We start from the raw sequence: 13,286 nt of genomic DNA, 5'->3' as shown, positions 1-13,286 counted from the left end.
TTCACTATGAAGCCAAATGTAGCTGCTGCTCATTCCGTTTGCTCGAAAATTGATAAATGGTAAAAAAAAAACTAAGGCCCGTGTCCATAGAGACATATACCACCTCTACTGATAGTACTGCTACTACCAGCAGTACTACACCTGCACCTGTCGACGACACAAGTTGTTCTGCTTCCCACGAGCACATCCAATGCTAGCATCAGTAATTCTACATTTGTTGTTAGCCCAGCTAGTGTGGATACTGACAGTTGTGAATCTGATGCAGCTAAAGAGCTACTGCCCCTTGACCCGGGAAAGCACCGAACAACAGACAGGGACGTTGGACCATCGAAGAGGTGCAAATATGATGAGAACTACATTGATTTGGGGTTCACTTATATTGGGAGTAGTGCCTTTCCTGAGCCACAGTGTGTTATATGTGCAAAAGTACTATCTCACAACTCAATAAAACCTTCACTCTTGCACAGACATTTAGAAACAAAACATGCCAGTTTGAAAAATAAGTCACGGGAGTTTTTTGAGAGAGAATTAAGACGACTTTCAAGTAGTAAGACATGTATAAAAGCAACAGATACCATTAATAACAAGGGTCTAGAACCGTCTTATATGGTGAGCTACCAAGTGGCTATGACAGGCAAGCCCCATACTATTGTGGAGGACTTATTTATTCCTGCTGCCGCATATGTGGCTGGGGGAAAAGGCCCAAAAAACTATACAGACAATGACTTCATCAAACAACACATCAGTGATATGGCAGGAGATGTTTTGAAACCAGTGAATTCTATGCATTACAGCTGGATGAGTCAACAGACGTTGCGGGCCTGGCACAGCTCCTGGTATATGTCCGTTATGTTTATGGGGGGGTCAATTCAGGAAGACATCCCCTTCTGCAAACCACTGGAAACCAGGACAACGGGAGAGGATATATTTTTTAAGTACTGGACAGCTTTGTGACATAAAAAGGACTTTGGTGGTCAAGATGTGTTGGTACCTGTACTGATGGTGCTAAAGCCATGACAGGGAGACATAGTGGGGTGGTAATACGTGTGCAAGCAGTTGCTCCCGACGCTACTTGGGTACACTGCAGCATCCACCGAGAGGGTACTTCTGCCAAGGCAATGTCTGACAGCTTGTAAGACGTTTTGGACACTACAGTGAAAATGTTTAACTTTGTTAAAGCAAGGCCCCTGAACTCTCGTGTATATTCTGCACTATGCAATGATATGAGCAGCGACCATGTAACGCTTTTACGACAGACACAGAAGTGTGCTGGTTATCAAGGGGAAAAGTATTGACATGTTTTTAAAAATTGATTGACGAGCTTAAAGTTTTATTTTCTAACCATAATTTTCACTTGTCTGGCCGCTTGCATGATGACAAGTTTCTCACATGACTGGCCTATCTGGGAGATGTTTTTTCTCGCCTGAATGATCTGAATCTAGGATTACAGGGACTCTCCGCAACAATATTCAATGTGCGGGACAAAATTCAGGCTATGATTAAGAAGTTGGAGCTCTTCAACACACAGGTCTTTCCATCATTGGATGATTTTTTTGTGTGCAAATGAACTCAAGCTTACGGACAATGTCAAATTTGATATAGCGAAGCACCTGAGTGAGTTGGGTGCACAATTACGCAGGTACTTTCCCGAAACAGATGACACAAACAACTGGATTGGTTATCCCTTTCATGCCCTGCCTCCAGTCCACTTACCGATATCTAAACAAGAGAGCCTCATCGAAATTGCAACAAGTAGTTCTGTGAAAATGTAATTTAATCAGAAGCCACTGCCAAATTTAGGATACTGCCAGAGTATCCTGCTTTGGCAAATCGCGCTGTTAAGACACTAATGCCCTTCATAACCACGTACCTATGTGAGAGTGGATTCTCGGCCCTCACTAGCATGAAAACTAAATACAGGCACAGACTGTGTGTGGAAAAAGACTGAGACTCTCTCCAATACAACCCAACATTGCAGAGTTATGTGCATCCTTTCAAGCACACCCTTCTCATTAACCTGTGGTGAGTTATTCACAATTTTTGATGAACAAATAAGGTTTTAATATGTAAGATGGCTAAATAAAGAGCAAAATTATTGATTATTATTATATCATTATTTGTGCCCTGGTCCTATAAGAGCTCATTGTCACTTCCCACGAGTCAGGTTGTGACAAACTCACACTCATTCTTATGTTTAATAAATGTATCGTATAGTGTGTGTGTGGCAGGCCTACAATGATGGCAAAAAACAACATTTGAGAGTGCGCTGACCCTGGTGCTAGAGGGGGTACGCAGCTAGAAGTTGAATGTTTGAAGGGGTACGGGACTATAAAAAGTTTGGGAACCACTGGCCTACGGAATGCATTGTGCATAGCCTATAGGATTCTTCAAACCTTCTTTCATGAGCTTCTTTCTATATTAGAGGGAGAGTGCAGTGCAATCTGAGATTCTATCTTACAATCTCGAAAAGTAAATATAACTATTTAATCAGTGCATAACAATCTTGCAGTCAGAGACGACCATATATATTGCTTTACAAAATATAACCAGGAAACTGTAATGTGAATACAGAGGTCTTTGCACCCAAGTTTAATTAAAAAGACTATATGCACTAAAGCCCTGACAACCTGAAACAGTGGTTGTTTTCTCCCAAACTACAAGGCAGGGGGCAGCAACACTGGAGCAGGCATAGCCAGGGTATTGCAATCAAATATTTACCATGCTGAGTTGATACTTTGACTTTCATAGCACTTAAGCATTCATAATCATCCCATAAGTTTGGCTACATGAAAAATGTCTGATCAGTAGGCATGAGTCATTCTGGTAATGGAGCACTTTATGACTGCTGCTGGGAAAGGAGGCTGAGTCTGAGTTATACCTGCAGATCAATAAGGATTATTTTTGCTTTTGTATCGTATTGCAGGAAAACACTTCCCTGAGAGAAAGAGAGAGGAGAAACAGAGCAAACTAAAACATATTTTGGCCCTAAACAGAGAGTACACAGTGGCAGAATACCTGACAGACTCAGTGAGCATTGCCTTGCTATTGAGAAAGGCTGCTGTAGGCAGACCTGGCACTCAAGAGAAGACAGGCTATGTGCACACTGCCCACAAAATGAGGTGGAAACTGATCTGCACTTCCTAACCTCCTGCAAAATGTATGACCATATTAGAGACAAATGTTTCCCCAAAATTACACAGACCTACAAAGAATTTGAAAACAAACCCAATTTTGATAAAGTCCCATATCTATTGGGTGAAATACCACAGTGTACCATTACAGCAGCACGATTTGTGACCTGTTGCCACAAGGGCAAACAGTGAAGAACAAACACCATTGTAAATACAACCCATATTTATGTTTATTTATTTTCCCTTTTGTACTTTAACTATTTGCACATAATACAATATTTTACATGTCTTTATTCTTCTGGAACTTTTGTGAGTGTAATGTTCACTGTAAAAATGTTTTTTGTTTATTTCACTTTTGTTAATTATCTATTTCACTTGCTTTGGCAATGTAAACATATGTTTCCCATGCCAAAAAAATCCCTTAAATTGAATTGAGAGAGAGAGAAAGATAGAGAGAGAGAGGAGAGAACCAGAGGCACATCTGCCTGGCAGTAACTGAACTTTTCCCCTAGGGAATGGACAGAAGAAGCCCAACGATATAAATAGGAAGTATCAGCTGCACAAAAATTACAATAACAGCACGCCAGACCGAAGACTGACAGACATTTCTGTAGTATTTTAATAGCTTAGTGTTTCTAGTGCTGTGCTGACTGACATTTGCTGTGGTTAATCCACAGCTTTGGGGGGTTCGGAAGATTAAATACGAGACAAATACCGGTAGGTTAAAACCCAAACAGAACAGGCTGTCCTAAAAATAACCTTTTTGAACTGTGTTTCTTGAGTTTATTCACTTCCTTGTCACAGCAAAAGGCATTCTCTGTAGTCAATTCACCCCAATTCAACTCTCTCTGTGTCATACCTGCAAAACCATTTGCTGTGGTAGGCTAGGCTATGCATTTATAGCCTCCAAGGCATTTGGCAATCTCAAAGGAGCCTAACAGTTATAGCCTACAGTAGACTTAAATGTCCCACAATTTGTTGATAGGTGACAAGGGCAGACCCCTCCAACAGGTTATATTCCTTTTGTGTGGAAATGTAGGGAGTATTTATTTGTACTCACCGTGATAATTCATACAGCACATCCAGGTTCCATCCGGAATTGCATTCAAGTTGATCCAGAGTGATGTGGGGGGAAAATGTAATAAAATATAAGATGTTCAACACTCAAAGTGCAAAACATGACCAACATAACCTTGAGATCAAATAGGCTACACCAGTATACATTTTGTAAAACAGTAATAATTTAGGCTACATCAATATTTGTAGGCCTACAGCAGTGTTCATTCCAAACTGCAATCAGAACAGGCGCCAATGTTTTTGCCAGTGGCACGCGCCTGCGGTGAAGCCAGCCATCTGTACACGACAATCACCGCACATCAACATTCTTGACTGCAGAGACTGACATCGAATATTTCCCCTATAGCCTACTACCAAAGACCGGTGTACTGCTGCAGATATGGATATATTCACTATTACAGTATGCAGGAATATAAGTATTCGCTGTTTCAAAATGAAACCATTCTACAGAGTAGTTTACAGCGACTGGAGAATGAATTCCAGATGTAGAATACAGTAGCCATATGTCTATCCTCGAAGCTTTACGCACTGGATACTTTGTATCAACAGCTGTTGAACGCATGGAGACCTGATACAGTAAAATACAGTAGCCTAAAGGAGAAATGGTCATAATTCAAGGGAATATATGTAATATCTCCCTCGCACGGATGTGGGATATTGTTGTAAAAACAAGTCATTTTCGCAAATAATGAAATGCGCATAAGGCAATACAGTTCGCTCAAAAATGTTTAGACAACTTCGAATAGAAAATATGTATACCTGCAACAAGGTAAACTTTCAAAACACCCATCGATAGAGCTTCACAGTAAACACACTAACATTACTCAGTGACCCCAAAACAAAACGAACAGACATTAGGCTACTCTCATTACCATTGACGCGCTAAAGTCTGTCCCGAATTAACTATATAGGGTATTTCACTTGAAAACGTGTTTACCTGATTCCTGTAGATATGTTTGTGCTCCCAGCCAACTGATACAATCCGCTCAATCAATACCGTTATTTCTGAAATGTCTAGTTGGCGGGTTGCCGTAGCCTAAATGCAGTTCAGCAGAGATTGCCTCACCTGCAAAACCGTCCCCTCGCTCTCCACAATAGAACCAAGCGTTCCACACATTCACGCCCCCTATTGCGCAATTAAGGAAACGCTTTAGGTCAACCCTCATAGGCCAAGGTTACTGTCAGTTAAACAGATGTGGGCTGGCTGTTGGAGCTCAATTCCAGTGGCTTTATTGAGTGAGATAAACGCAGTTACTGTCCCTCTGGACTACAGTATTCAGACAAATGTCGCTCCTGCTGCCTAATGCAACGGCAGGGAGAGTAGTATCTGTTATAGCTATTGAAATGGAGGTGCGTGCACTACTGAATAACTAAGCTTGCTGGTTATTTCAGGGCAAATGCCTGTATCAGTCTCTATGCATCTGATTTTGAGGGAAATTCAGAGTCAAAACACTGGAGTTGATCAATATAATTTTAGGCTATTATTAACAGGCCAACTGGCTTTGGGTATGACAAGTATTCCCTTTAGAGTGTAATAGGAGTTACAAAGAATGTCACAGTGACACGTCAGTAGGCTATATCTTCTTAATACACCTCAGACCACATGTATCTTTACCCGATCCTTATGAAGGGTGTGTCCCAACTGTCTTATGAATTACTGAATGTAATCCTGTCACCTGGAATAAATTCCTCCCACCCTCTCCCACACACAGAGATATAATCTATTGAAAGTCATTATTTATATTATGGATAACTACAGTATAGCCATCTAACTTGATCTGGAGCGTTGGTGTGTGCACTATTTTATTAGGGCATATCCACAGGGAGTTATGACATGTAAATGGCTGTGGTATTGTAACAGAAGGTAGAGTCAGCTAGTGTGTGGTCAGATTGCAGTAGCATAATCATTGGAACACATTGCTCTTCACTGCCATTGCTTCTTAGACTGGCACTTTGGTGTGAAGTGGAATACTGGCTTCATGTGGCTATCAGTGGAAGTGCAGCTGAAAACAGCTTTCACACAGACAATTCTGATTTATGTTTCAGAATGATTTAGAACACAATGACACACAACATTTCATTAAAATGGATTTACAGCAATAGCTAATAAATAAAGAGACCTGATATCAGTGGTGTAAAGTACTTAAGTAAAAATACTTTAAAGTACTACTTAAGTAGTTTTTTTGGTATCTGTACTTTACTTGACCATTTACACTTTTGCTTTTACTTCACTAGATTCCTAAAGAAAATAATATACTTTTTACTCCATACATTTTCCCTGACACTGAAAATTACTCGTTACATTTCAAATCCTTGGCAGGACAGGAAAGTGGTCCAAATCACGCTCTTCTCAAGAGAACATCCCTGGTCAGACGAAGAGGAGGAAATCAGCCATGACAGAATCACCCACCAACCCAGGACCAAGCAGCGTGGTGACAGGCAGCGGCAGGAGGAGCAGCGCAATCAGGACTATTGGACTTGGGAGGAGATACTGGATGGAGATGGACCCTGGACGCAGCCGGGGGAATATCGCCGCCCCAAGGCAGAGCTGGAGGCAGCCAAAGCAGAGAGGCGGCGGTTTGAAGAGGCAGCACGGAAGCAGGGCTGGAAGCCCGAGAGTCAGCCCCAAAAATGTATTGGGGGGGGGGGGGGCACACAGGGAGTATGGCGAAGCCAGGTAGGAGACCTGCGCCAACTTCCTGTGCTTACCGGAGAGCGAGAGGGACCAGGCAGGCACCGTGTTATGCTTTGGAGCGCACAGTGTCCCCAGTGCGGGTGCATAGCCCGGTGCGGTACATACCAGCTCCTCGTATCGGCCGGGCTAGAGTGGGCATCGAGCCATGTGCCATGAAGCCGGCTCTACGCATCTGGTCTCCAGTGCGTCTCCTTGGGCCGGCATACATGGCACCAGCCTTACGCATGGTGTCCCCGGTTCGCCAACACAGCCCAGTGCGGGCTATTCCACCTCGCCGCACTGGCAGGGCGACCGGGAGCATTCAACCAGGTAAGGTTGGGCAGGCTCGGTGCTCAAGAGCTCCAGTGCTCCTGCACGGTCCGGTCTATCCAGTGCCACCTACACGCACCAGCCCTCCAGTGGCAGTCCCCCGCACCAGGCTTCCTGTGCGTGTCCAGAGCCCAGTACTCCCTGTTCCTCCTCCCCGCACTCGCCCTAAGGTGCGTGTCCTCGGCCCAGTACCACCAGCGCCGTCAGATTCTCCCGTCTCTCCAGAGCTGCTAGAGTCTCCCATCTCTCCAGAGCTGCTAGAGTCTCCCGCCTGTCCAGAGCTGCTAGAGTCTCCCGCCTGTCCAGAGCTGCTGGAGTATCCCGTCTGTCCAGAGCTTCTGGAGTCTCCCGCCTGTCCAGAGCTGCTAGAGCCGCCAGGGCCGCCAGTCTGTAAGGAGCCGCCAGAGCCGCCAGTCTGCAAGGAGCCGCCAGAGCCGCCAGTCTGCAAGGAGCCGCCAGAGCCGCCAGTCTGCAAGGAGCCGCCAGAGCCGCCAGTCTGCAAGGAGCCGCCAGAGCCGCCAGTCTGCAAGGAGCCTCCAGTCAGCCAGAATCCGCCAGAGCCGCCAGTCAGCCAAGATCCGCCAGAGCCGCCAGTCAGCCAGGATCCACCAGAGCCGTCAGTCAGCCAGGATCCGCCAGAGTCGTCAGCCAAGTCCGGAGCTGCCCCTCAGTCCCGAGCTGCCCCTCAGTCCCAAGCTGCCCCTCAGTCCCAAGCTGCCCCTCAGTCCGGAGTTGCCCCTCAGTCCAGTGGGGCCATTCAGTGGGGCCATCTTCGTCTTCAGACGAAGAGGAGGAAATCAGCCGTGACAGTCTAATCTGACAGACTCACTAAACGCAAATGATTCGCTTGTAAATTATGTCTAAATGTTGGAGTGTGCCCCTGGCTATCCTTAAAAAAATATTGTGATTTACACTTTTACCTCTACTTTTGATACTTAAGTATATTTTAGCAATTACATTTACTTTTGATACCTAAGTATATTTAAAAACAAATACATTTAAACTTTTACTATTGGGTGACTCACTTTTACTTGAGTCATTTTCTATTAAGGTATTTTTACTTTTACTCAAGTATGACAATTTGATACTTTTTCCACCACTGCCTGAAATTGAAGGCCTGATATGGTAAGTCTTTCACATCGTTTGCATGTACAATAGAAGTATATCACAAGAGAGTACAGGCCTACCAGTCAAGTCAGCCATAAGATACAGTGCCTTCGGAAAGTACTCAGACCCCTTTACCTTTTCCACATTTTGTTATGTTACAGCCTTATTCTAAAATGGATTGAATAAAAAAAAATCCTCAGCAATCTACACACAATACCCCGTAATGACAAGGCGAAAACAGATTCTATATTTTTTGGGCAAATAAAAAAAAAATCTAAAACAGAAATACCTTATTTACACTAGTATTCAGACCCTTTGCTATGAGACTCGAAATTGAGGTCAGGTGCATCCTATTTCCATTGATCATCCTTGAGATGTTTCTACAACTTGATTGGAGTCCACCTGTGGTAAATTATATTGATTGGACATAAGTTGGAAAGGCACACACCTGTCTACATAAGGTCCCACAGTTGATAGTGCATGACAAAGCAAAAACCAAGCCATGAGGTTAAAGGAATTGTCTGTAGTGCTCCGAGATAGGATTATGTCACGGCACAGATCTGGGGAAGGGTAAGCAAAAAATGTCTGCAGCATTGAAGCTCCCCAAGAACACAGTGGCCTCCATCATTCTTAAATAGAAGAAGTTTGGAACCATCAAGACTCTTCCTGGAGCTGGCCGCTTGGCCAAACTGAGGAATCGGGGGAGAAGGGCCTTGGTCAGGGAGGTGACCAAGAACCCAATGGTCACTCTGAAAGAGCTCTAGAGTTCCTCTGTGGAGATGGGAGAACCTTCCAGAAGTACAACCATCTCGGCAGCACCAATCAAGCCTTTATGGTAGAGTGGCCAGACGGGAAGCCACTCCTCAGTAAAAGGCACATGACAGCCTGCTTGTAGTTTGCCTAAAGACTCTCAGACCATGAGTCAAAGACTTCAGCCACCCTAGTCATGGACTGTTCTCTCTGCTACCGCACAACAAACGGTACCGGAGCGCCAAGTCTAGGTACAAAAGGCTTCCTAACAGCTTCTATCCCCAAGCCATAAGACTACTGAACAGCTAATTAAAGGGCTACCCAGACCCGTCTTTTACGCTGCTGCTACTCTGTTTATTATCTATGCATAGTGGGGTGGGTGAGGGGAATTCTAAGGGCCTGTGACTGACAGGGGCCCTAAACAATTATTAGAACATTAGGTTAAAACATTTAATTAGTACATTTCATCACTAATATAATATTTTATTTACAATGTACTAATAAAACTAATAGTTTATTTTTTTATTTTTATCAAAAGTAAACATCCAGAGAGCCTCTGCCCCTGCCTGGTGCCAGGCCCAACAGATGCAGCTTCAGACTCAGCAGCCCTGTCTCCCCATCTCCATACCCCTGAACCAGCCCTACTCCCAACAGAAGGAGGTGAGCAGCATTGTATTGAATGACATGTCAGTTGACATAATTGCAGGGACTGCAATGCATTGAGGACAGGAATGTGATTCTCCAGTCAGGAAAAGTCTCCATTGACACAGAGGCAGCCAATATCAGAGCCTTAAAGGAAGAGATGCAGGCTCTTAGAGATGGAGGGGAGTCTCTGCTGTCTGAGGCAACACTGATTGCTATGCAAATGGGTGTTGCATCTCAATTTAGCAAGGAACACAGCCGCCAGAGGAAAGGAAAGAGATTCCATGAGACCTCTTAAGAGGAGACAGCTCAGGACAGTGATGCAACGGTGTTTTGGAACACAGTGTTTTTTACTGCTATGGACAACATCATAAGTGACTTGGACACTAGGTTCCACGCCAATGGAAAAATTGAACTGCTGTTCTGAAAGTTGGGCAGATTAGTGAGGATAAAGTATCTTCTTTGTGCCAACCACTGGTCATGAAGTATTCCAGAGATCTTACACCTGAGTTTCAAAATAAAGTAAGACACCTGAACACTGTATATGCTGCCATTTCCCCCCCTAACTTGTCAAATCAAATCAAATTTATTTACATAGCCCTTCGTACATCAGCTGATATCTCAAAGTACTGTACAGAAACCCAGCCTAAAATCCCAAACAGCAAGCAATGCAGGTGTAGAAGCACAGTGGCTAGGAAAAACTCCCTAGAAAGGCCAAAACCTAGGAAGAAACCTAGAGAGGAACCAGGCTATGTGGGGTGGCCAGTCCTCTTCTGGCTGAGATTATAACAGAACATGGCCAAGATGTTCAAATGTTCATAAATGACCAGCATGGTCCAATAATAATAAGGCAGAACAGTTGAAACTGGAGCAGCAGCACGGTCAGGTGGACTGGGGACAGCAAGGAGTCATCATGTCAGGTAGTCCTGAGGCATGGTCCTAGGGCTCAGGTCCTCCGAGAGAGAGAAAGAAAGAGAGAAAGAGAGAATTAGAGAGAGGACACTTAAATTCACACAGGACATCGAATAGGACAGGAGAAGTACTCCAGATATAACAAACTGACCCTAGCCCCCTCTTGGTCTTCTGAATGCAGTTTGTAAGATGTAGCTGCAAAGCATTTTGAAGACGTGTGCATTGCTTTCCGTATATTTTGCACACTGCCTGTGACTGTTGCTGGTGGCGAGAGAGTTTTCAGTAAGCTAAAACTGATAAAAAAAACTATTTTAGGTCCACTATCTGTCCCGGGACAGACTTTGCAGTCTTGCCATGCTTTCCATTGAAAGTCAGATAGCTAGAAAGCTGAACTTCAAAGACTTAATCAGTGACTTTGCTAGCAAGAAGGCTGGGCGCTGGGCTCTTGGTGAGTAAAGCAGAGCAAGGGCCAGTGATAACTGTTAAATGGAATGGCTATGGATATTGGATCACTACACACATGATGCCCACAGGCTGAGAACAGACTGAGAACAGACTGAGAACAAGATATATCTCAAAGTAATGGCTGGATTGTCATAAAATGTGTTGTGCACAATCAAGACCCCAAGTGGAAGAAACCTATTGATTTGGTGACCTCTTGACCTTTTCCTCTAGCGCCACCACCAGGCCTTTTCATTTCCATTTTGTTTTCCATTTCCACTTTACAGCTGCTTATTTTTTTAGTTGGTCTGTATACTTAGTTCAAAAATCTGCTTCTGATTTTATTCTGTTTGTTATATCATTCTATAGATGATAATGTTAATTTATTTTAATTGAAGAGGTTAATGCATACTTAAGTTGTATTTGTTTTAAGTTATTCATTAATGTTAAGAGAATTTTCCGTTCAAGAACTTTACCATTAAAATTACATTTAGACTGTAAAAGATGGCATTTAGCACATTTCTTATAGAGGGTATCTGTCTTGCATCAAATAGTGAATTCCACTGTACGCAGAATGTTGCATGCATGTCTGCAGTATTATATTTTCACAGCTCACTCTCAGTAAATATAGTACAGTAAATATTGGACTACAAGAGAGTTGCAAGCCTGCAAAGGTAGAGTTATTTAAAGCCTTGAATGGGTCGATTGGCTTCTGGAGGTGTGTGGTTACAGCAATTGCGCAGGGTTGATGTGGCCTGTGGTGGTGGGTCGCAATGTTATATCTTTCATGGGGCCCAAAATCCCTGCCGCACCCCTGCCTACATGTACATATTACCTCAACTGACCTGTGCCCCAGCACGTTGACTTTGTACCGGTACCCCCTGTATATAGCCTTGCTATTGTTACTTTACTGTTGCGGTTTAATTATTTGTCACCTTTATTTTAAAATGTTTACTTATCTATTTTTTACTTAACACTTTTTTTCTTAAAACTTCTTAAAGCATTGTTGCTTGTAAGTAACAATTTCACTGTAAGGTATTCTGCGCATGTGACAAATACAATTTGATTTGAAAAACAAGATTCTCTGGTCTGATGAAACCAAGATTGAAATCTTTGGCCTGAATGCCAAGCGTCACGTCTGGTGGAAACCTGGCACTGTCGCTACGGTGAAGCATGGTGGAGGCAGCATCATGTTATGGGGATGTTTTTCAGGGGCAGGGACTGGGAGACTAGTAAGGATCGAGGGAAAGATGAACGGAGCAAATTACAGAGAGATCCTTGATGAAAACCTGCTCCAGAGTACTTAGGACCTCAGACTGGGGTGAAGGTTCACCTTCCAACAGGATAACGACCCTAAGCACACAGCCAAGACAATGCAGGAGTGGCTTCGGGACAAGTCTCTGAATGTCCTTGAGTGGCCCAGTGGCTGTGACGCAAAGCTCCCCATCCAACTGACAGAGCTTGAGAGGATCTGCAGAGAAGAATGGGGGAAACTCCCCAAATACAGGTGTGCCAAGCTTGAAGCATCACACCCAAGAATACTTGAGGTTGTAATCTCTGCCAAATGTGCTTCAACAAAGTACAGAGTAATGGGTCTGAATAATTACAGTTGAAGTCGAAAGTTTACATACACCTTAGCCAAATACATTTAAACTCAGTTTTTCACAATTCCTGACATTTAATCCTAGTAAAAATTCCCCGTCTTAGGTCAGTTAGGATCACCACTTCATTTTAATAAATGTGAAAAGTCAGAATACTGGTAGAGTGATTTATTTCAGCTTTTATTTCTTTCATCACATTCCCAGTAGGTCAGAAGTTTACATACACTCAATCAGTATTTGCTAGCATTGCCTTTAAATTGTTTAACTTGGGTCAAATGTTTTGGGTAGCCAGTTGGGTGAATTTTGGCCCATTCCTCCTGACAGAGCTGGTGTAACTGAATCAGGTTTGTAGGCCTCCTTGCTCGCACATGCTTTTTCAGTTCTGCCCAAACATTTTCTATAGGATTGAGGTCAGGGCATTGTGATGGCCACTCCAATACCTTGACTTTGTTGTCCTCTAGTCATTTTGCCACAACTTTGGAAGTATCTATTGGGGTCATTGTCCATTTGGAAGACCCATTTGTGACCAAGCTTTAACTTCCTGACTGATGTCTTGAGATGTTGCTTCAATATATCCCCATAATTTTCCTCCCTCATGATGACATCTATTTTGTAAAGAGC

General features: G+C 43.5%; 1 protein-coding gene across 18 annotated transcripts in view; it reads right to left on the bottom strand.

The window, feature by feature from the left end:
• Positions 1–5,293, bottom strand: part of epb41l3a (erythrocyte membrane protein band 4.1-like 3a) — an 81,827-nt gene extending 76,534 nt beyond the window's left edge. For 15 of the 18 annotated variants that reach the window (XM_036943997.1, XM_036944006.1, XM_036944008.1 and 12 more), the window contains exon 1: positions 5,275–5,293. Coding sequence is in view for 1 of the 18 variants with exons in the window: in XM_036944002.1 (XP_036799897.1) it covers positions 4,968–4,998 (31 nt within the window). In the remaining 17 variants the exon portion in view is untranslated. The other 3 variants (XM_036944017.1, XM_036944002.1, XM_036944005.1) reach the window with 3 other exon arrangements.
• Positions 5,294–13,286: the final 7,993 nt, after the last annotated feature.

The sequence above is a fragment of the Oncorhynchus mykiss genome, chromosome 15, assembly GCF_013265735.2.
Source record: "Oncorhynchus mykiss isolate Arlee chromosome 15, USDA_OmykA_1.1, whole genome shotgun sequence".
NCBI classification, from domain to species: Eukaryota; Metazoa; Chordata; class Actinopteri; order Salmoniformes; family Salmonidae; genus Oncorhynchus; species Oncorhynchus mykiss.
This window is presented reverse-complemented; position numbering and strand designations above follow the sequence as displayed.